Source organism: Prunus dulcis, chromosome 6 (genome assembly GCF_902201215.1).
Source record: "Prunus dulcis chromosome 6, ALMONDv2, whole genome shotgun sequence".
Classification (NCBI taxonomy): Eukaryota; Viridiplantae; Streptophyta; class Magnoliopsida; order Rosales; family Rosaceae; genus Prunus; species Prunus dulcis.
This window is the reverse complement of record NC_047655.1, coordinates 24,714,172-24,735,018: the sequence shown is the minus strand read 5'-3', so window position 1 is coordinate 24,735,018 and position 20,847 is coordinate 24,714,172. Positions and strand designations below refer to the sequence as shown.

The following is a 20,847-nucleotide window of genomic DNA, read 5'->3' as shown; positions in this document are numbered from 1 at the left end:
GGAAAAGTAGGATGAAGAAAACAATTTCGAAGTAAGAGAATGATTTACCTTCAAATCTTAGTAGCCAATTTCCTGGCTTCAAAATTCAAACTTCCAACTTTCTCTTTTTGCTACAGAGTTTAGAGACCACTGGTCCTAGAAAGAATGACATTGTTACATCTCTCTTTGAAATCTATGAATAAATAATATCACTTTGATGCTTTTGAGAATTTGCTCACACTTGCAGACGGCTGTCAATCATTATGTATATAAAACTCATAATGGAATTAATAACTTAATCTCCATTTTAAGATGTGGAGATTAATTCATTTTCCAACAAGTAATGATTAGGCAATTAATCTTTTTTATTTATGCGAAGTGGGAAGTTAGGTACAGATAGAGTGAAGAGCACATTCGTTCTAATTAACTTGACTAAGTTTATGTCTGCTATTAGCTATTTAATCTTTAAAATAAAAATAAATGGGTTGTGTGTTATATTATATAATATTCATAGCCCAGCAAAGAATAATAAAATAATGATTAGCCATATAATATAAATATAAGAATTACTTTTCTTTTATGAAAATCTTGGTTTCGGTAAGTTTGAAACCTCAGCTGGGTCTGTGACTCCTTACCTACCAGAGCCAGAAAAGACATAAAGAATGGAGGAGAAATGAGCAGATTAATCAACTTTGACTTTTAGCAATGTGAGCATAAGTCTCTCCCGAAGGCATCTAAGCGAGCCACAAACCCGCTTGATTTTTACTCTTCTAAGCTATAATCTTTCGTTTTCTTGTATATTGGGTAGGAAAATAATGGAAAGAAAAGAGGAAAACCAATGTCAGCATCAAAAACCGTCCTTGCCTTTCCACTTACTACTGTTAATAGCACACTTTTGACCTCTTCCAATTAACATATTCTGACTAAAATTCACTAACCCAATTCTTATTTCTGACACATTTGTTCATACGTAACATGGATTTTAAGCTTAACCATCTAATTTTTCACCTTTCATGCGCGTTCTGTGTGTATAAGATATTTGGGTTTAGGTTTTTGTTTATAACCCAACAGGCCCAGAAAAGCATACAAGACTGTTCTGGCATTTTCTCTGTTGAAGAAACAATCCAATTTGAGGTCAGGGTTCCAGATTCCACTGTAGTCTCACTTTTTTATGTGAATTTGTTCCTGGCTTTTTCAAATTTTGTTTTATAGATCTGAATTTTTTATATACTTTATTTCTGTTTTTTTTATTTTTATGTTTTTGCTCCTTTCTGTTTAGTGGATTACTGGGTTTTCGAGCTTGCTTTGGTGCCTGTGAGTACGGTTTAAGGTTTAAGAAGACATGTTGATAGGGGTTTAGGAAAGCTGAATTGTGAGTTGCAATGGTTTGTGGTTGCTTCGGCGGTGTGTTCAATAGGAGTAAAGAAGGGAATGCTTCCGGGTCGTCCGCCCAGGCACAAGGTAAGCAAATCACTATCACTTGGTTTTCTTAATAATTAATTACTAGCTGAACTCTTACATTGTAAAATAGTAAAGCGTAAAACGTACAATTTTTTGTGTCTTCCCTTTGTAGCATGGATTATCATTTGTAGTGTTCTGGTTCTTTATTAAATTTCAATATCAAATTCAGTTTTTTTTAAGTGGATGCAAATGGGTCATCTTAAATCTCTAGTTTGCACCTTTATACCATTTCAGTAGATAAGATAAACCGTTAAAATTCTGTGGGCAATGGGCGCAACGCTGCCAAAGTTCTGAGCTTGAAACATCTTTTTTTGTTGCATGTGAGAAGTGAGAATTCTCTCATCTAGCAGCAACACAAGCTTCCGTGGATGCAACATTCCTATCGTTCTTGTGTAACTTTTCGTGTTGTTGAACAGATGGTTCTGTCCAAGTTCGTTTTTCTTTCCTTGTGAAAGTCAGTAGGGAATTGGCAAGCTACAATGGAAAAGTTATCTTAGATTCGTATATCTTTGCGTTTAATTTTCTGCAAGACCCCTTTTTATGTTTTTGCCTCCACCTCTTTGACCATCTATTCGAGTAATGATTTTAGAAATAATATGAACCTTATATGAAAGAACAAAAATTTCTTTAGGGATTATTGTGTTAGGCTAGGTTATGTTGTCCGATACATGCATGCCATTAGATATTTTCTTATGGTCATTAATGTTTCTGAACTGGATAAATTGATCTCACAAGGGTTTTTATGTCTGTATGGTAATTAGGGATTACCACCAGCAATGTAAGGCTCTTTTCTTATAATTCATTGAGATCAGCTACTAGGAATTTTCATCCATCAAGCAGGATAGGAGGAGGAGGTTATGGAGTTGTCTATAGGGTGAGATCAATAAAGCTTTTTATTTGTGTAGTAGGCTAATATCGAGCTAGCATAAGTAGCAAATCTTGGACCGTTAAGTCTCTTTGTAAGGCCAGCATTAAAAGACTCCAAGTGAAAGCTTTCTAAAGGTCCAAGATTGACTACTATACAAGCACTGCTTTCCTGTTTCTTTCTTACACTGCTATATCATTTATGATTGCAGGGAGTTCTAAGAGACGGTACCCAAGTTGCAATCAAGTGTCTTTCTGCAGAATCTAAACAAGGAGCAAATGAATTTTTGACAGAGATTAACGTGATATCAAGTATGCGACATCCAAACCTTGTTGAGCTCATTGGTTGCTGCGTGGAGGACAATCATCGAATATTGGTATATGAATATCTGGAGAACAACAGTCTTGCAAGTTCTTTGCTTGGTAATTATTACAATATTGAAGTTTTTTGTTGTCTAAGATTTCATTATCCAAAACTTTTGATTGAAATGACATATGACCCTGCTTTTTCTTCCCTTTTATCTTATCCTCTTGGAAGTTTTTATCTCTTTTAAATGTTTGATTAAGTTTTTGGATTTGTTCAAAGATGTAATATTTCTCTTAAGGTAATGTTGCACCCTCTAATCTATCAAATTTTCAGTGTATGCTAAAATGCAACAACTATTCTGACAGGTTCAAGAAGTAAATATGTTTTTCTAGATTGGCCAAAGAGAGCTGCGATTTGCCTTGGTACAGCTACTGGTCTTGCATTTCTTCATGAGGAAGCTGAGCAACATATTGTCCATAGAGATATCAAGGCTAGCAATATACTTCTTGATGCAAATTTCCATCCTAAAATTGGAGATTTTGGGCTGGCAAAACTTTTTCCAGATAACGTCACTCATCTTAGTACTAGAGTGGCGGGAACAGAGTAAGCTTGGATTCCCTTAAACATTTCATTAAAATACAGCCTAGGCTATGTAGTTGTTCAGAAGTTTGTTTCTAAATGTGTTGTCTTGGGGGGTTATCTCAATAAATCAAATCATCAATATTAAGTAATAACTTCACATTCAATTTGGTATCGAGGTTTATAAAGTGGTTGCTCTTAAGCTGCCTGAAATTCAGTCAATAATCTTGTAGTGTAGAGGAGAGGATATTCCAATAGCCATTAGCAACTGATATATTATGGATGTTCTTTCTCCCATTTTCTCTATCTATTTGCCCCTCTACGCACTAACAATAATGTTCTGTGTCTGCAGGGGATATCTGGCCCCAGAATATGCACTTTTGGGACAGCTTACAAAGAAAGCAGATGTGTACAGTTTCGGGGTGGTCTTGCTTGAGATAATCAGTGGCAGAAGTAGTAGCAAGGCAGCCTTTGGGGAGCAACTGCAGGTTCTGGTCGAATGGGTATGCTTTTCTAGTAAATTACTTTGTGCTCAGCCAAAAAAATAAAGGTTCTTGGGTGATGAGGGGTCTTTTCTAGATTGACAAAATATGTTTGGTTCAGTTTTCTTACTAGAACCACATAATTGTTGATGCAATTTTTTACAAGTGTTATATTTTGAGTCTCACAATTATTTATATGCTTCTGCAGACATGGAAACTAAGAGAAGAAGAAAGGCTGCTGGAAATTGTTGATCCAGAATTGACTGCATATTCAGAGGCTGAGGTCATGCGGTTCATTAAGGTTGCCCTGTTCTGTACTCAAGGAGCCGCGCAACAAAGACCAACAATGAAGCAAGTGGTGGAAATGCTTTCCAAAGAGGTCCACATAAATGAGAATGCCCTGCTAGAGCCCCCAAAGCCAAGGGAGCAGGCATCCCGGAAGTTCGGCGGTCCCAGTTCGTCGGGTACATCATCGTCTCATTCAGGGAAACGCAAGCAATCATCGGCGAATCCCGACATAACTTCCACCCGCTCATTGATCTACGATGACACCGAAACACAAATGCTTCCCAGATGATCATTTCCAGGGTTTCATAATTATTTGCTCGAAGCTTGCAAAATTTGCAGCTTCTTGGCATCAAACAAAGGTTGTAGTACGCAAAGTGGTTGTTGATTTATTAAGTGAAAATAAAATGCATACTAATTTGAAAGAAATGATCATACCATACATTTCATTAAAACAAAAATTATTATTGAAGTTCCAAATTATGATCAACTCTAGGATCATCATACAAAATCAACAATCTCTAATCACAATTAACTCTTTCTAAACAGCAGCTACAGCAGCTTCATTAATCACAATTGCTTTAGCATCTTGTTTGGGTTGAGCTGTTGGTTCTGGTTTGGGCTTCATGTGCTGAGGGGGATTGTAATTAAGCTTCACAAGAATCTGACGCATTCTCGTGAGGTCGGTTGGCTTCCCAGGCTTTGACCCCTGAACCACAACCACGGAAGCCTTCTTCTCTTTGTCTTTGTCTCTCTTCTTCCCCCTCTTCTCTATCGCTGCCACCTCGCGAGGTATAAGCTCTGCGATTGCTTTCCAGTAATTTTTCTCAGCTTCTGCTTGAAATTTCTCTTGATTTTCCACAAACACCTTCTCGCTTTCTCTGTTCGACGCTTTCTTCTTCTCAACGCTGAGCTGACGCTTCCTGTAGAACTCCACCTTGTAAGCCTCTGCTTCTTCGATTATCCTCTGCAACTTCTCTTTCTCCTTCTTCTCCTTCTCCTCCAACTCAAGCACGTTTCGTCTGCGCATTCGGAAACAACTTTGATCAGTTTCAGCTCTTACATCACTATATCAATCAAAATTCAATAGAAACTGAGTCTACTCGCTCACCTCCACCACTCTTTCAGTGGGAAGCCCTCGTCCGGCTCCATCTCAGCCGGAGACGGCAACGACGGTCCGCCTTTGGAGAACATCGACGGCAGCGATTGAGTTCGCGGCACCGGATGAGAGCTGAACGCGTTGTCTCCGGCAAGGTATGGCTGGTTGGAGAAGATCGGCGACGAGTCGTTGACGGAGTCGGCGTCGAAGTTCGAGAACGAGTCGAATTGCTTGGACGCGAGCCGAGGATCGTAGCCCTTGTACCCGTCGTCGTCGAACGGGCGGGTCGACCCGGATCCGAACGATGACATGTTTTTTTAATAATAATCTCTCTCTCTCCGACCGTGGTCCTCCGCGCACCACGTCCCAGTGAATCTCTCCAGGTCCTCGTTTCGTATCTTTAAAAGCGCGGGGAATAGCGTTACGCTGCTGCCAAGCGCAGTAGATGCGGGCACGTGCTGAGTTTCCATTGGTTCACTAGGATACGATGTTCTGAAGTGCCACAGAAGAGTGACACGTGTGCTGGATTTGTTGCGTCTGAGAGCTCTGCTGATCTGTGCTTGGCGCCACATTTTGCTTTCCAGTCGACCAATCACCTAGAATGTACGTCAAATGCGTCACCGTTTGTTTTTACGCAAGTAATGTTCCGGTGAGAGCGGTCGCATTGGAGATCTATTCGTAATCAGGTTGATTTTGATTGACAAGCGGTGCGCCGGATCCAAAATAATGGAATTTTCATGTGGGATGTTATTGGGTCTTGTAAGGCCCAATTTAGTCCAAGGGGCCCATTTTACGACCCACTTATTATATATATATATATATATTTTTTTTTAGGATACCCAATGAATTTTTTATATCTGATAGTCCAAATTACTAAGGATGATTTTTGTTGACCAAAACATAATCTTTTCAGCCAATTATTGACCAAAATATTTAAACTAATATATTTATCTGTTTTAGGTTGGACTCTTTGTTGATTTCTTTTGTGTTTGAAATATAAAATTAAGTTTTTTAAAAATATAAATTATATACTGAATTTCAAATCCAAAGCGCTTTTAATTCTATCAAGTTCTTCTCTTATTTCCGTTAATTCGTTGCTTGACTCGTGATAAAATTTAATTATCTGTCCCGTAAAATTTAATTAAAATTTGTGCGTCTTGAGCCGAAAGATTCACACAAGTTCAATATCCTACCCATGATCCAACGGTCAATAGGCGGCGAACCAGAATCAATGGCCTTCCTCATATGACACGAGTACAAATTGTTACCCGCCAAGGGCATGACACGCAATCGCTGAGCAACGGCAATAGGTTCCGTACCAAATGGATATTTTGGTAATTTCTGAAAAATAACTGACCCCTTGCGCATATAAATACATATGGAGTCTCATTGTTTGAAACCGTAGGTAGAGAGAGGGAGAGGAGAGAGAGAGAGAGAAGAGAGAGCGAAGAGGTCTGAGAGTGAGAAGAGGAGGAGCAGAAAATAGAGAGCAAAACTGGAGAAATACTCCACAATTTTTCACAAAAAACCACCTGATTTCGTCAACATTTACGAATTGGCCCCAAACTTTTCCCGCTTTCGCTCTCAAATTGATCTAAATGAGCCGTTTAGGGTTTAAGTCCGTGGTCTTCCACGGCGACCTGTGTTTGGGAGAACTGGATGCTATTCCGGTGAAGGACCAGAAGTTCCAGTTCCCAAACAATGAGATTCGAATCAACCGCATATCGCAACAAAGCGAACGATGTCCTCCTCTCTCAATTCTCCAAACGATTTCGTCATTTTCGGTTCGATGCAAGCTCGAATCGACCTCCCCTGTTGAACAGCCCCATTTGATCAATCTTCACGCCTGCTGCTTCTACGAGTTCAAGGTCCCACTCAATTGCTCCGCTTTCCCATTTTTAGCCTTTTGTTTATTTAAATTTTTATAGTTTGAGTTTTCCGTTTGGTTCCCGAGAAAATGTACCGCCAGCATAGAAAAACAATCCGAAGTTTCGTCGTATTCATTGATTTTCTAAACGCTTAGTTAACTGGGATAGTAAAGCTAGCTCAGTTAATATCTTAATTGAGGAGGAATATGCTCTAGGTTTTCTTTTTTATTTTCTCGCTAATCAAGACGAGTGTAATAATGCGGTGTTTTGATTTTTTTATGCAGACTGCGGTTGTAGTGGTTGGTGGTGAAGAGATTCACTTGGTGGCAATGCCGAGTAAGCAGAAGAAGTTTCCATGCTTTTGGTGCTATGCGGTTCCTGTAGGTCTGTACAGTGCTTCACTACGAATGCTGAATCTAAGGTGTCTCTCAATTGTGTTTGATCTCGACGAGACGCTGATTGTTGCCAACACCATGAAGTCTTTTGATGATAGAATTGAGGCCTTACGAAGCTGGATTGCACGCGAGAGTGACATGGTGAGAATAGCTGGAATGTCTGCTGAAATGAAGCGGTACATGGACGATCGGTGGCTGTTGAAGCAGTACATAGATAATGATTGTGTGGTGGATAATGGAAAGGTGTACAAGGTTCAACAGGAGGATGTTCCTCCGCTGTCTGATAACCACGAGAAAATTGTTCGGCCTATCATTAGATTGCCAGATAAGAACATTGTGCTCACTCGCATCAATCCCGAGGTTTGGAAGATCTTCTATTCATTCTTGTTAGTTTATTTATGTTTTGGTTGGTTTCCTTTTTGGATTGGTAAGTGGAGAAGTTTAGAATGACGGAATGCAATTCATTATACAAAATGCTTACTACTGAAGACAAAAATGTTGCAATGGGGTTAAGATGGATTCAATAGCTTGATTACATTTTCTGTAACAATTCGTCCATTAGCTTTCATAACTAGTACTTGTGAAGACCAACCCAATCAAAAAGATATGAAAAGGACGTAGTTTGTCCTTAAGCAGAGACAGTTCGGGTGCATGTTGCTGTTGCATAATGTTGTTTGCACAACCAAGTATTGCGTTTTTGCATTTGGGTGGGCTGCTTAGGTTTTCTGAACATCTGCAGTGTATTTAACAACATTTGTTTGGCCAATTGTCAATCATTTGAGGCATGCATTAATTTTTACTGAGCGTTCTTTATTCTGCCTTCTTTGCAAAATTCATTGTCATTTGGATTAGTCAGGAACTTGTACAGTATTGGACTAATTATCTTCTTACAACAATATAGAATGATGGATAGGTAGCTGCATTTTATGAGATATATTTGATTCCATTGATTCCAGTGTGCAGAAGGGTACGATATAATATCACTTTTTAATGCAGATTCGTGATACCAGCGTGCTTGTGAGGTTACGACCTGCGTGGGAAGATTTGAGAAGTTATTTAACTGCAAAAGGACGCAAGCGGTTTGAAGTTTATGTCTGTACCATGGCTGAAAGGGATTATGCCTTAGAAATGTGGAGGCTTCTTGATCCAGAGTCACACCTAATAGGTTCAAAGCAACTTCTGGACCGTGTTGTTTGTGTCAAAACAGGTAAGCATTCAAACATGATGGTAACTAACAGTAAGAAATTGAAGTTTCCGGTGATGGTATAACCAGTAGAAGCTGTTGCTTAAATAGTTGCTTTAGCACATCGGTTCTAACCCTCATGATTCTGGACTTATCAGGCTCCAGGAAATCTTTACTCAATGTCTTTCAACATGGAGTGTGCCATCCAAAGATGGCAATGGTAATTGATGACCGTTCAAAGGTTTGGGAAGATAATGATCAATCTCGAGTTCATGTAGTTCCAGCATTCACTCCTTATTATGCTCCTCAAGCAGAGGTGCTAAATCTGTCTTCCTAAGATTTGTCTTGATGAAAGCTTGTTTTTGTTTTCATAAGATTCTTAGTTTGACAAGTTCCTTTTCTTTTCCTTACCTTTTATTTTACAGACAGCAAGTCCCGTTCCCGTCCTCTGTGTTGCAAGAAATGTTGCATGCAATGTCAGAGGTTGTTTTTTCAAGTAAGATAGGTTAATGCTATGTGGTTAATTTAATAATAAGTTCAGTGGGAATTGTCTTTGTAATTGATTTTCTCCTTTGCAATGCCATTGTTTCCAGAGAGTTTGATGAGATTTTACTGCGAAGAATTTCTGAAGTTTTTTATGAAGATGAGGTGGTAAATTTACCTCCTGCTCCTGATGTGAGCAATTACTTGATGTCTGAGGTATGTGAATTAAAAATATTCGATTTTTATATCAATTGAATGAAACTTTGTTTCCATGTCTATTCTTTTATGGTGTCGTCCTGGTGTTTTGAATTACAGGATGCTGGTTTGGCAACCAATGGAAATGTTAATGCTCCTGTTAGTGAAGGAATGAATGGCGGTGAAGTTGCAAGGAGAATAAACCAATCTGTAAGCTTTTCCTCTGTATGGCTTCTGTTATCTTTCATCTGATGTCAGAAAATGAGTGCAGGGGAAAAATTTTGTGTCTTTAAATTAGAGAATTGGCATGTTGTGTGCATGTGTCATGATGATAATTTATCGTTCATATTTTGAACAATTATATTTTTCAGGATGACAAGTTTGGTACAGACTCAGTGGCTCATTCTCTGAAAAATCATGCTGAGGCAAGATCTGACAACTCTCCGGCACCTGTTGCAATTCTTCCCAATGTCGTTGGTGCAGCATCTTCGAGGCCAGTCATGCCTTCTCAGAGTATGAGCTTCATCCCAAGATATTGGTTTTGAAAGTATTTCGTGGTGTTATACTGCCTAGCTTTTATACTAAGTTATCTCCAATTATGCCTTAGAACCTGGTTTGCTCGGACCTCCTGTTAGACGAGACAGCTTTTCTGATCGTGACTATGAAATGAAGAGAGGACTCCTTGGTACAAATCCTGGTCTAGATATGAGAAATCAAACCTCTGCTGAACTCCCGCATCTATCTAGGATACCTGCACAAATGCCAGCATCATCAATACATGCACAAGGGGGATGGTTGGTGGATGACGATAACAATAGAGGACCTCCGAGTAATCGACCTTCTGGGTTTGTTCAGCCGCCTGACATCATAAAGTCTGAAAAGCTAGTTCACCAGAATCCTTTTAGTCCTGCTACACCAAGTTCTACTCCCAGTGGTCCGAGTAATCGACCTTCTGGGTTTGTTCAACCGCCTGACATCATAAAATCTGAAAAGCTAGTTCACCAGAATCCTTTTAGTCCTGCTACACCAAGTTCTACTCCCAGTGGTTTGCTCTCACACAAATCTGATGTGAAAAGGGAAGAGGTATGTTCAGAATTCTTTGAAATTCATTTTAGAATCACTCGCTGGTTTTGACAATCTTAATTAAGGTGTTAATAAGCACTCTGAAAATGTCTCGGTGGTCAAAATCTCTCTATTTGCAGGTATGCTCTGGACAAGATTTACAAAAACAAAATCTTCCTCCTCCAAGTCAGCTATCAGGTAAGTTAATTTATCACATGGTACAAGAGCTTGTACGCACAAGAATCGGGCATCTTCTTTTGATGACTCTACCTCCGGTCTTTTTGTGCAGAGGCTGGTGCATCCCAGAATCAGGCATCTTCTTTTAATAGAGAATCTCAATTAGAATCTGCAAAAGTGAACCTCCTGCCGTCCCCTTTATCTATTGGAGTGCTGCAGGAAATTGGACGAAGATGCAGCTCAAAGGTAGAATTAGCTTGAGTTTTATACCCTCCCCCTATCTCTCTCTCTCTCTCTCTCTCTCTCTCTCTCTCTCTCTCTCTCTCTCTAATTTTTCCTATTGGAGTTTATGATGTTGTGGCCTGTTGCCCAGGTTGAGTTCAGGTCTGTTGTAAGCACCAGTAATGATTTGCAGTTCTCTGTTGAGGTCAGTGAACTTCCCTTCTATACGCCATGTATATTCATTTGTATTTTGGCAATGTTTTCTACTTAACTTCACAGCTGTTGTACTGTCTTTTGAAGGATGTATGCTCAGCTTTTACGAAGATTTTGGTAAAATGATTAAATTATCACCAACAGATGCTTTGAACTTAAACTTGTCTTAAAGGGTGGTGCGTCTGAATATAAGCTGACCCTAATTTTCAATTATTTCTTTCTTTAGCAGAACAAATCAATAATAGGCTGGTGACGAAAAAAAAAAGAGTTCATTTTCTTGGTTTGGTGGAATGAATAGAGCAAACATGGAAATGATTTGAAACTCCATATCTTAATTTTTTTTGTTTATACATTTTTCATTTGTCTTCTCTATTTCGAGGAACTATCTTGTATCAATACTAGACTCTAACATGCTCATTGTTAACCTTTGTTTCTAAAGGTTCTCTTCACTGGAGAGAAGATTGGTTTTGGAATGGGTAGGACGAGGAAGGACGCTCAACAACAGGCTGCTGAGAATGCTCTTCACAGCTTGGCTGGTAACATTATTCTTTGACCAAAATTATATTTTTCCCTGCAATTTTCTGAGATGCTTTCATTTGTATTTGTTAGTGGTTTGAAATATGATAGCCAAACATATATAAAGAAAAATGATGTGCTGAGCGGAATTGCAGATAAATATGTAGCGTATCTCGCACCTCGTTCTGGAGCTGTGGACAGAGATATTGATAAAGTCTCGGTCGGGAATGAAAATGGATTTGTATTGGACATCGTCGGTCCTGAATTGACTGAGCTGCTAAGGGAAGATGGAATGCCTAAAGAAAGCACTTCTGAGGTGGGGATTTTTGATCATGCTTTCAGTAGTTGATTTGATTTTCTATGTTCAAAAACATAGGTGATGCTTGGATAAAGGGTATGTGGGCAAGACATTTCCAGATGTGGGGCAGTGGTTTTTTACAAGGAAAACCACTCCTATTTTTGAATTTTGCATCTCACGAAGATGTGATGGCTAAAACACTGAAAGCGGAGTGAGCTGGCTTCATGTGTGCTACTGCTGCCTTAGAGGCTCCATTAATTCCTGTTTTGAAAGGTACGGGCTTGGTTGTCAGTCCCTCATTTCTACCCATTATCCAAGTATTCCTATGTACTTGATTTAGCTATGTTCTTTTCTTAACCTGTAAGAATAATAATTATTCAGTACCTTCCAATTGGATAAGCATACTAATTAGGGTTTATCTTTTCCTCTCGACCTTTTGTTTTCCCACTGTATTGCTTCTAGTTGACTTTTAAACTTCTCACAGATTCCCTTTTCTTCCCGATATATATTCCGGATCTAACTTGAGCAATGCGGTGAAACTCTCTTTTTTCTTCCTTTGAGAGTGAAGCTTCTGAACCATGAATCGCTCCTTTCTTTTTCTGGAATAGTATAGCTCCATCTAATACGTGAACATAATAACCTTTGTGTTGAATATCCTGATTAAAACCCACGTGTTCAATACCAATATACAGGCTGCTGAAGTTGAACCTGGAAGTACTTATATTACGGTGAGTCAGCAAGTTCAAAAGCGTGCAAGTTCTCCAAGGTAACATGGTACTTTCTTTTTACCCTTTTTGAATCGAGCCTTATCCAAAAAACCATGTGGAATTTTGAAGGGTTCTTGGTTGGATCGAAAAAATCTGGCCAACTCATGTTTTATGTTAAACTTCGGCTCCTTTCTTCTTTTTTGTTTGTTTTTAGATGTCTTCTTATGTATCTGTATGATTGGTGAATAGTACAAAATCATGATTTTAATTCATATGGCACCTGTCTTGAATAATAAAAGGCTTTATGAGTTCAATGTTTCTAAATCGTGAATATGTCAGTTTTCCACGTTCTTATTTTAGTTACCATCTATCTGCAGATTGCTACAGTCTCTTCCAAATAAACGATTAAAGGAAGAAATATTGCATGGCTCACAAAGTTTATCATCTTCACGGCCGCAGAAGAATGTACCTTCAGACAAACCTTGACACTAAAGTTATATTAATCAAGGCTTCCACTAGTGCATTCTTCCCCCTCCATTGAGAAATGAAACGATGGTCTCGGCGAGGTCCTGTGGCTCCATCTCTACCCAGCATCCAGATTTTGTAACTAGTCAGTAGTTTTGGGAAACCAAAGGAACGAAAAAGGAAAAGGAGATGGGTCGGCATTTACGGCAATGGATATTACCAAGGTGAATATGTGTAATTTTGTCTGTGGAAAGGTGGGCTATTTTTTTGACATCTTGCCCCATCTTTTCTCGCTTACAGAATGGAAAACTGAGGTTGGAGATGTTTATATCTCTGATTCATCAGGTCATCTTGGCTTTCACATGAATATATAGTTATATGCTTTTTAACCCTTTGAAACTTTAGCGTAAATTAGAATGAATACAAGGGTTTCTGCATGGAAAGTGAAATTTGAAACCGTCTTGTTCCGGAAACAAAGTTCAGATTCTAATATCATGATCTGTCCATCCTTGTTTCAAATAACACACCCAGGATATTGTGAAGTTGAAAACACAAAGAGGATTTACGGGTTTGGTCAGAAAGCCTGATGCAATATTGGAGGAAGTTGCTTAATTTATTTCCATCACGCAATTATTTGATTGTAAATCTGGTCCAATAACAAAGTTGGTGGACAAAGATAAAGAATTAATATGATACGTTAATGAACAAAGACAAAGAAAAATAAAGAATTAATATGATACGTTAATGAACAAAGACAGAAAAATAGTAAGTGGGGAAGGTAGTTAGCGTTTCTCTTAAATAAATTTGTTGCGCCAAAGTAAATAAATTGTGTTTTTCGAAAATGTATTTTTTTTCCTCATTTCTTCATATGGTATCAGATACAGGTAGACTGGAATGCAAGGAAGAAAATAAAATATGGAGTAGGAAAGTAGTGAAATTTGCTTCATTCGACCCAAAAGATAAACTATAAAGATCTGGCTTCAGAATCTCAGATTGACAAAAAAGGGCATATACAAATCTAGCTGTAACGGTTGAAATTATAAATCTCAACAGTCGAGTGCTTATATTTTAACAAGATACCGACCTCGAAATGAGGCAAAAAAAGCACCCAAATGCCGTACGTTGTGGGCAATGTTTGATAATGAACACCAAGCTCTCGGTACTTGGCTTGGAATTTGGAATTGAGCATTTTCATTCTTCCCGGTGGTTCGTTCTGCAACTCCCACCTTATAATTATGTCTTACCCTAATTTCATGACAACGTTAGAAAGAAGCAATCAAATCCTTATTCAATTAGCATCATGAAGAAACTTTACAAAACTTTGTTGTATCTGGTACAAATTCTCCTCCCACATATCATGACAGAATTGATATGTCCTGGTATGCATATGTCAGACCAAAAAAATACAAAACCTGAGAGCACTCTTACATCCTAAGAAAGCAGCAATACTACTAGTTTGAAAACAACCAAGTTCATATGTACTACATATACAATAATTGCTACCCTCTCCCCTGTCCTCTTTGCGGGCCACCAGAAAACTTCAGCAACAAAGCAGGAGAGTCACAGCCTTAAATGGATTCAAGAAATTCCTTCCCAGGTTTTCTACAAGGTCGATAGTACTAAAGCAATCGGAAATTATTCAGAAATTTCTGCAGCATTTTACGACCCCATTGTACGTCATTGTCTAAGACATTATCGTTGATTGGCTCTGAGTCAGACTGGTCTGCCCATTTAGCAGGGTGATGCATTTGGTTGAGTTGATCGTCATCAGACTTCTCTTTGTTATCGTTGATCATGGCATTTGTTTCTTCTTGAGGTGGGTCATTGTGCAAGACGCTACCGTTGGCTGACTCTGAGTTGGAATGTTCTGCATTTTTAGCAGGGCTTTGCTCAAGTTCATCGTCGAAACTCTGTACATTATCCTTGATGATAGCAGTTGTTTCTGCTTGAGGTGGGTCACTGTATAGCTCTTGCTTCAAGTCTAGCTGAATCTATTGGTTTGAGTACATGAAAAGTAACAGAAAAGAGGACATCAACAATAGCATTAACAAGAAGGACGAACAGCTATATCAAAATCTGTTGTTGAGAACAATACATAACCTTAGGCATAACACTAATCACAAACGATCTGCAATAGTATTGGTGAATGATTATAGGTACGACAACATCCGCATGATTTAGCAATAGGGTTCCTGTATACTGAATATTTGACTATGGAAATGCTCAAGGATTACCAGCAGAAAACAAATAAATGAAATGCTTGATAGAGCAATCAGTGTCACATTTTGACAGCGGATAGTTCAGTTTTAATCACACAGCACAAATTTGATTTGCACTAGGAGAAAACTTGCTTGTGGTTTCTATTGCTTAAACTGCTGCAGCATACAAATTTTATTACAACAATATAGTGTGAAGATGTTCAACTTGTTGACAGCTGATTGTAAGGAACAAAACGTTTCTAATCTTTTAGTTGGATTGATGAAATCAAATAGATACCTTGCCATACATCATCTTCTTGAACTTTTCTCCATACAAACATAGATTCCAAAAACATACAAGATGGAACCAAAAACTATTTGAAAGTAAAGAATCTCCTATAGTCCTGGACAACTCGAGGTTTACGGAAATGGAATGGAGTGTTATTTCAGGCTAAGGTAAAAGTAGTAGAAGACACAGAAAGAAAAAGAACTTCACTCTCATCAAGCAGTTACCTCTGGCATCTTAAGATCCTTAGCTTCGAAGGCTCCAACTGAGCCATCATCAAAAGACATCTGTTTCTCAACCTTCTCTTTCTTTGTTTCTTCAGTTGGAATAGCTGGTGAAGGAGTCAAGCCAGGTACCAGAACATGACCTTCTTCATAGTTGATTAGGCTTCCCTCAATGTGAGTGCTTGAAAGGTTCCTTACTGTTGCAGCTCTGCCATTATTGCCAAAAATGTTGTCTGCCACCAACAACTCCTTATTGGAGATGGCTGCACAGTCCTCACTTGGAAAAATAACTCTCTCTTCGTCAACCACTTTAGTTCTTGCAGCAATTTGTTCCTCGCATGGTTCCATATATGACTTTGGCCATTTTGGGGTTACATTCTCTGCAACAGTAGTTTTGGGTTCCTCTTGTGAAGGAGAAACTTTATCAGCAACAATTTGTTCCTTCCATGGTTCCGCCAATGGTTTCTCCGCTAGATCAGTGCTACTATCAGCAATGGTTGGTTCCTTGGTGATATTCAAAGCCAGTTCTTCTGGAAGAGTCAGGTTCTCAGCTACAATCGACATATCTGAGTTAACATTAGAACCAACACTTTGATTAGCTTGATTTTCCTCTATTATTTTCTGAAGTTCAGCATCTGCCCAATCTTCACAAACAGTGATTGTGTTCTTCGTTTCCCAGGTCTGGAAAATTCGATCTGGGCCAGGCTGCCACAAGATATTCCCTGTGATTTCTTTGAGTATGAACTTGAACTGGACCGATTTCCCAACTGGTATATCCTGATTAAACACAAACATATCAAAATCCAAACCCGGTCTTCACTTAACAAAAAAAAAATTCACTTCTTGGTAGATTTTTACTCACCAGCTCAACAGTCCACACATTCCCATCTGACCAGTTCATCGGTATTGCGCTTGAAGGGTCCCACAAACCGAACATAGGATCATCCCCTACTATGAGGAACTGCTGCCCAAACGAGCACTCTTTCTGCAACTGGAATTTGACATGAATAGTTTTTGTATGATCTGCACAACATGGAATACTTTTAGTGAGACAAAAATGCAGAATTTTTTTATTATTAAAAAAAAAGCAAAAAAAAAAAAGAAAAAGACAAAGGACTTACGTGTTTCTTGGATTTGATCATCTGTCCCCTCCAATTCAGTCTGCATAGAGAATGCTCAAAAATCAGATTGACTATTTCAGTACAAGTAGTACTCAGATTAATACATTGTCTTCTTGGATAATGATTAAAATCCGAATGAAAGAAAAAAAGCAAATTTTGTAAATCATCTTTTTCCTGTATCTTCCCATTACATTGCATGATTCTATCTCTATGAAACAAAGCTTCCAGAACAAGACGAACGCGTATAAAGGTTTTTGTAAATCATCTTTTTCCTGTATCTTCCCATTACATTGCATGATTCTATCTCTATGACACAAAGCTTCCAGAACAAGACGAACGCGTATAAAGGTTCTCTTATACGTTTCTTGATCTTGAAAACATACATAAATAAACGAAAAGAAGAAACAAACAAAAACTAGTGGTGAAAAGTTCAAACTCAGTGTCGTGCAAAAGTATCAAGATTAACATCTCATATGATTGCCTAAGCTTCAATCCTTCACAAAAGCGCCCATTAAAAATATATTCAAGAATCAAACAGAACAAAAAGAAGAAGAAAAGTTGAGAATCTAGCAGTACCCTCTTCAGCCCCAACCCAAAGCAAGATTCCAAAACTTTCTCCGCAACAGAAAAAGAAAAGGGTGATCATAAAAGCAGAGAAAAAATATACCATATTCTAGAAACAGAAACAGAGAAAACAAAAGGCAAAACTTTTTCAAAAATCAAGAAATGAAATCATGAAGGTGCAGACAGATGAAGAAGGAGACCTGGGTTTTTGATGAGAGACAAATGACTGGCTTGACTGGCTTGACAGGCTTGCTCTGTTGCAGAAAACACACCAAATTCAAGAACCGAAAATCCACACTTCTCTTAGGCCTAAGAAAACAAGCTTCAAGCCTGTGAACAAAGGCATTCTTCTCTCTGTCCCAGTGCTTGTCCACGACCACCCTCGAACTCGGGCTCACCAGGGTCTTCATAACTCGGTCACTGAAACAACTCGAATTGTAATCAAAGTTGGTTGCTTTCGATTTCCACAGAGAGAGAGAGAGAGAGAGGGGGTAAAGAGAGAAGTTTTTGTTTGCTTGTATGGGTCTCTATCACTTTTTCTCTTGGCTAATTTCGTTGAGTGAAGGGTCGACATTTAGTGTTGTTGTATATATAGTGGTGGGGCCCTTCATGGGGATAAAGAATTCGGATCCGATTCCACGTGGCTTTGGGACACGTCATCACTATTTGGGGTTGAGTTGAATCTGACTTTTACCCCAACGTGAGAATCTCAACCAACCATTTTTCAGGTTTTACAGTTCATCATAGGGACATGATTCAAAGCAAATCATGGAGAGAAAGATAATGTGAAGATGTGGTCTTCAACATCATATACTCCGTAATCACTGCTTGTTTCAATCTCACAATCTCAGCCCTTAATCCGTTTTAGTGCCAATAATAACCACTAAAAGTGGCAAATGTTGCGTTTTCTGCTTTAATTGCTTAAAACTAGTAGTAATATACGCGATGCATGTAACTTGCTTAAAACTAGTAATAATTTGCGTGATGTACTTAGTATTACGTATCAGCAATTATATCATTCTTATTCATAGATTTGTTTTATAACTTTGTCTTCAAGGTTTATTAGCCTCTTTATAAGAGATTTTACGCCTGCGAGAGGTTTTTTTATTTAAAATTTAAAATTAATTTTAAAATTTAAAAAAATAATGGATAGTTGTGTTGATCATATTTAAACATCTCTGAGTTCCTAATTTCTATTTTAAATTTTGTTCATTGGGTGAATAGTCTCTTTAAGAATATACTATTGGAAGAAAAAAAAAGGTTCTAGAGTTATATTTGTTTTCTTTTCTTTTTCTCAAATATAATAAAGATACAAAATGAGATTTAAAACGGGAATTTGTAAACAAAAAGAAAAGTTACACATTAATTTATAATTATATATATTTCAGATAATGAAGAAAACTTCCAAAGCTCATCCCTGTATCACCTCATGGCCAATGGGTAAATAAGGTCTTTACATGATCAAACCTACAATCAGTCTGAAATTCATTTTGATGGTTGGAGTAAACGCTGGACGGTGATGGTGTCACGTGGCCCTTCTGTTCTGATGGTCATTTATTGCTCATTTAGTATATTTACACTTTACATTGATTTAAAAAAAAGAAAAAGAAAAAGGAACTGGGCCTTGGTTTGCGCCTGGGTTACCGTGTATCAAAGACCCGAGAAAATGAAAATAGCAGTTTGTCGATCTGGTTCTTGGGTTGGGTGAATATTTAAATTTGGGTCGGCTTTTAGACATTGTGACTTGTGCACTCTGCGCTTGAAGCTGAGGTAACTTTCTTACCCCAGTCAATGGAGAAAGTATTTTCTTATGGTTATGGATGGCTACAAGCGAAAGCTTCATGTGCAGTGAGTTTCATTTCATGCATCTTATCTTAGCATCAAGATTCAAAAGGGTCCACTTCTCTTTCTTGGCCCACAAGTTTATACTCAACGCAATTGACCAAAGCAGCCTTCTGGCCCTAGTATTCAAAGCCCATATAGCCCAATAGCAGACTTCATGAGAAAAACATATAGGCCTAAATCAATTATGAGCTTGTCTAGATTCAGCGTGCATTATAAATGGCCGGTTGACCAGTACTATTTAGTCGGTCGATTGGCCACTTACAATGCACACTGAATCCACACAATAATACCACTTACAGTGCACACTGAATCCACACGATAATATGAGCATGAGAGGATTTCTAAATCAACACATGCCCCCAACAATTCCAAAATTCTGAGTACTTTCATCTTATATCCAAACAAACAAGGTTGAGGTTTTAAATTACTAGAACACAGTCAAGGAGCAGTGGAGCTTAATAATTTAAACAGCTTGATTTGTACTTGTACTCACACACCGCCAAGAATTGTCCTTTCTCAACCTTAGTCCACTGCAACTAAAAGCTAAAACTAATGCACCTTATTGAAAGTGTGAACCTGCATAAGTTAATCAATACCCACGGGCACCCTTCTATCTATTAAGCTTCAAACACAGCATACCATACTGCAGATTCTGGTCAATTGGTCTTTGATTTCACACTTGGAAGACAAAATATATTTGGTCCACTACGCCATAGAGGCATCTTTCCCCCTGCATTTATTAAAAAATGTTGCACACTATATAGTATATACAATATGAATTTTGCTAAGATTGATCGTGCATGCGTGAATTGATTCTAATCGTTGATGCTTTATGAGTACCATAAACGTCAGCGTGTACGACTCACCTTAACAGGGCTCCTACAAGAGTAATAATTTTGTTTTTGGCCCGAAGAAGATTGATGATTGATGGCTACGCAAGTAAACTAGTGAGCCAATAAGATAGAGTTTTGACTTCACCAAACTCTGCTGCATATAAGACACTCATAAAGTCCAATCTCCCTTCTCCATTGATCAAAAAGAAAAAAGAACGCCCCAATTTGCCACTAAAATACGGACCAACTTGCATTGCTAAGCCAAAAGGCAAAGAGTCTTTATTTAAGAATCCCTCCAAAAAACAGACATGCCCATACCTCTTAAACCTATATAGCTTCTTTCTCCCAATCCAATTATCTTCTCAGAAGAGTCAGAACCAGCAATGGCATATCTCCCAATTTTCTTCCATCTGTTTGTCCTACATTTGTTCATAATCACCTTGTTGCATTCACCATTTCCCACTTTTGCCGCTGCATGCACCTGTTCCAATGGAATTGAGACTGATAGGCTTGCCTTGCTCGCCATCAAAGCTCAAGTAATCAAGGACCCCCATGGCATTTTGAGCTCATGGAACGATTCACTCCATTGCTGCAACTGGACAGGTGTCACTTGTGGTTAGGGGTGGTTGCGGTTCGGTAACTGCGAATTTTTACTCAAACCGCAAACCGACCGACTATTTGCGGTTTGGTGATTTTTGAAACCGCAAACCGACCGCGTTTTGCGGTTTACCGCATTGCGGTAAACCGCAAAAATGCGGTCGGTTACCTTGAATTTGCGGTTTAAAACCGCAAATTCTCAAGCATTCACAAAAATATAAATTTACAACCTAAATAAATAAATACATAACCTCAATTTCTCAAGCATATATAAATTCACAATCGATTTCAATTCTCAAGCATTCACAACCTAAGAAAATTAAAGTTACAATTCCAAAC

The 20,847-nt window shown here is 38.4% G+C and overlaps 4 protein-coding genes across 11 annotated transcripts; 2 read left to right on the top strand and 2 right to left on the bottom strand.

Moving 5' to 3' along the window:
- Nucleotides 1-582: 582 nt before the first annotated feature.
- Nucleotides 583-4,386, top strand: LOC117631203 (putative serine/threonine-protein kinase). 3 transcript variants are annotated; one of them, XM_034364227.1, is made up of 7 exons: nt 583-1,113; nt 1,259-1,440; nt 2,202-2,314; nt 2,517-2,727; nt 2,977-3,214; nt 3,543-3,693; nt 3,881-4,386. In XM_034364227.1, the coding sequence occupies exons 2-7, from the start codon at nt 1,362-1,364 to the stop codon at nt 4,247-4,249; spliced, it is 1,161 nt and encodes a 386-aa protein (XP_034220118.1). In that variant the 5' UTR covers nt 583-1,113; nt 1,259-1,361; the 3' UTR covers nt 4,250-4,386. The 3 variants fall into 3 exon arrangements, with proteins under 3 accessions (XP_034220118.1, XP_034220120.1, XP_034220119.1); XM_034364229.1 differs by lacking the exon at nt 2,202-2,314; XM_034364228.1 differs by lacking the exon at nt 583-1,113 and having other exon boundaries at nt 1,127-1,440.
- LOC117631204 (clathrin light chain 2-like) lies at nt 4,380-5,427 on the bottom strand. The gene is made up of 2 exons (XM_034364230.1): nt 5,069-5,427; nt 4,380-4,979 (listed from the first exon to the last, which is right to left on the bottom strand). The coding sequence occupies exons 1-2, from the start codon at nt 5,365-5,367 to the stop codon at nt 4,499-4,501; spliced, it is 780 nt and encodes a 259-aa protein (XP_034220121.1). The 5' UTR covers nt 5,368-5,427; the 3' UTR covers nt 4,380-4,498.
- Nucleotides 5,428-6,477: 1,050 nt separating this feature from the next.
- Nucleotides 6,478-13,277, top strand: LOC117631298 (RNA polymerase II C-terminal domain phosphatase-like 2). Of its 6 annotated transcripts, none has more exons than XM_034364374.1 (17): nt 6,478-6,924; nt 7,209-7,679; nt 8,316-8,526; nt 8,661-8,818; nt 8,928-8,998; nt 9,096-9,201; nt 9,301-9,390; nt 9,552-9,693; nt 9,788-10,044; nt 10,156-10,263; nt 10,383-10,440; nt 10,532-10,665; nt 10,793-10,846; nt 11,294-11,390; nt 11,526-11,686; nt 12,361-12,434; nt 12,753-13,277. In XM_034364374.1, the coding sequence occupies exons 1-17, from the start codon at nt 6,655-6,657 to the stop codon at nt 12,859-12,861; spliced, it is 2,571 nt and encodes an 856-aa protein (XP_034220265.1). In that variant the 5' UTR covers nt 6,478-6,654; the 3' UTR covers nt 12,862-13,277. The 6 variants fall into 6 exon arrangements, 5 of the variants coding, with proteins under 5 accessions (XP_034220265.1, XP_034220266.1, XP_034220267.1 ...); XM_034364375.1 differs by having other exon boundaries at nt 9,788-10,066; nt 10,178-10,263; XM_034364376.1 differs by having other exon boundaries at nt 9,788-10,114; nt 10,226-10,263.
- An 828-nt stretch (nt 13,278-14,105) lies between these two features.
- Nucleotides 14,106-17,778, bottom strand: LOC117631970. The gene is made up of 5 exons (XM_034365325.1): nt 17,434-17,778; nt 16,670-16,709; nt 16,411-16,571; nt 15,552-16,325; nt 14,106-14,831 (listed from the first exon to the last, which is right to left on the bottom strand). Exons 1-5 carry the CDS (start codon nt 17,641-17,643, stop codon nt 14,460-14,462), a joined length of 1,557 nt encoding a protein of 518 aa, XP_034221216.1. The 5' UTR covers nt 17,644-17,778; the 3' UTR covers nt 14,106-14,459.
- Between the last annotated feature and the right edge of the window lie 3,069 nt (nt 17,779-20,847).

Excerpts from the sequence above, each read along its gene's own strand:
- LOC117631203 (XM_034364227.1), top strand. The coding sequence starts at position 1,362 with ATGGTTTGTGGTTGCTTCGGCGGTGTGTTCAATAGGAGTAAAGAAGGG. Across the intron at positions 2,315-2,516 it reads GTTATGGAGTTGTCTATAGG|GGAGTTCTAAGAGACGGTAC; the intron begins GTGAGATCAATA and ends TTATGATTGCAG. Across the intron at positions 3,215-3,542 it reads ACTAGAGTGGCGGGAACAGA|GGGATATCTGGCCCCAGAAT; the intron begins GTAAGCTTGGAT and ends CTGTGTCTGCAG.
- LOC117631204 (XM_034364230.1), bottom strand. The coding sequence starts at position 5,367 with ATGTCATCGTTCGGATCCGGGTCGACCCGCCCGTTCGACGACGACGGG. Across the intron at positions 4,980-5,068 it reads CCACTGAAAGAGTGGTGGAG|ACGAAACGTGCTTGAGTTGG; the intron begins GTGAGCGAGTAG and ends CCGAATGCGCAG.
- LOC117631298 (XM_034364372.1), top strand. The coding sequence starts at position 6,655 with ATGAGCCGTTTAGGGTTTAAGTCCGTGGTCTTCCACGGCGACCTGTGT. Across the intron at positions 8,819-8,927 it reads ATTATGCTCCTCAAGCAGAG|ACAGCAAGTCCCGTTCCCGT; the intron begins GTGCTAAATCTG and ends TTTATTTTACAG. Across the intron at positions 11,687-12,360 it reads CTAAAGAAAGCACTTCTGAG|GCTGCTGAAGTTGAACCTGG; the intron begins GTGGGGATTTTT and ends ACCAATATACAG.
- LOC117631970 (XM_034365325.1), bottom strand. The coding sequence starts at position 17,643 with ATGAAGACCCTGGTGAGCCCGAGTTCGAGGGTGGTCGTGGACAAGCAC. Across the intron at positions 16,710-17,433 it reads GTCTCTCATCAAAAACCCAG|ACTGAATTGGAGGGGACAGA; the intron begins GTCTCCTTCTTC and ends TTCTCTATGCAG. Across the intron at positions 16,326-16,410 it reads ATGTGTGGACTGTTGAGCTG|GATATACCAGTTGGGAAATC; the intron begins GTGAGTAAAAAT and ends GTGTTTAATCAG.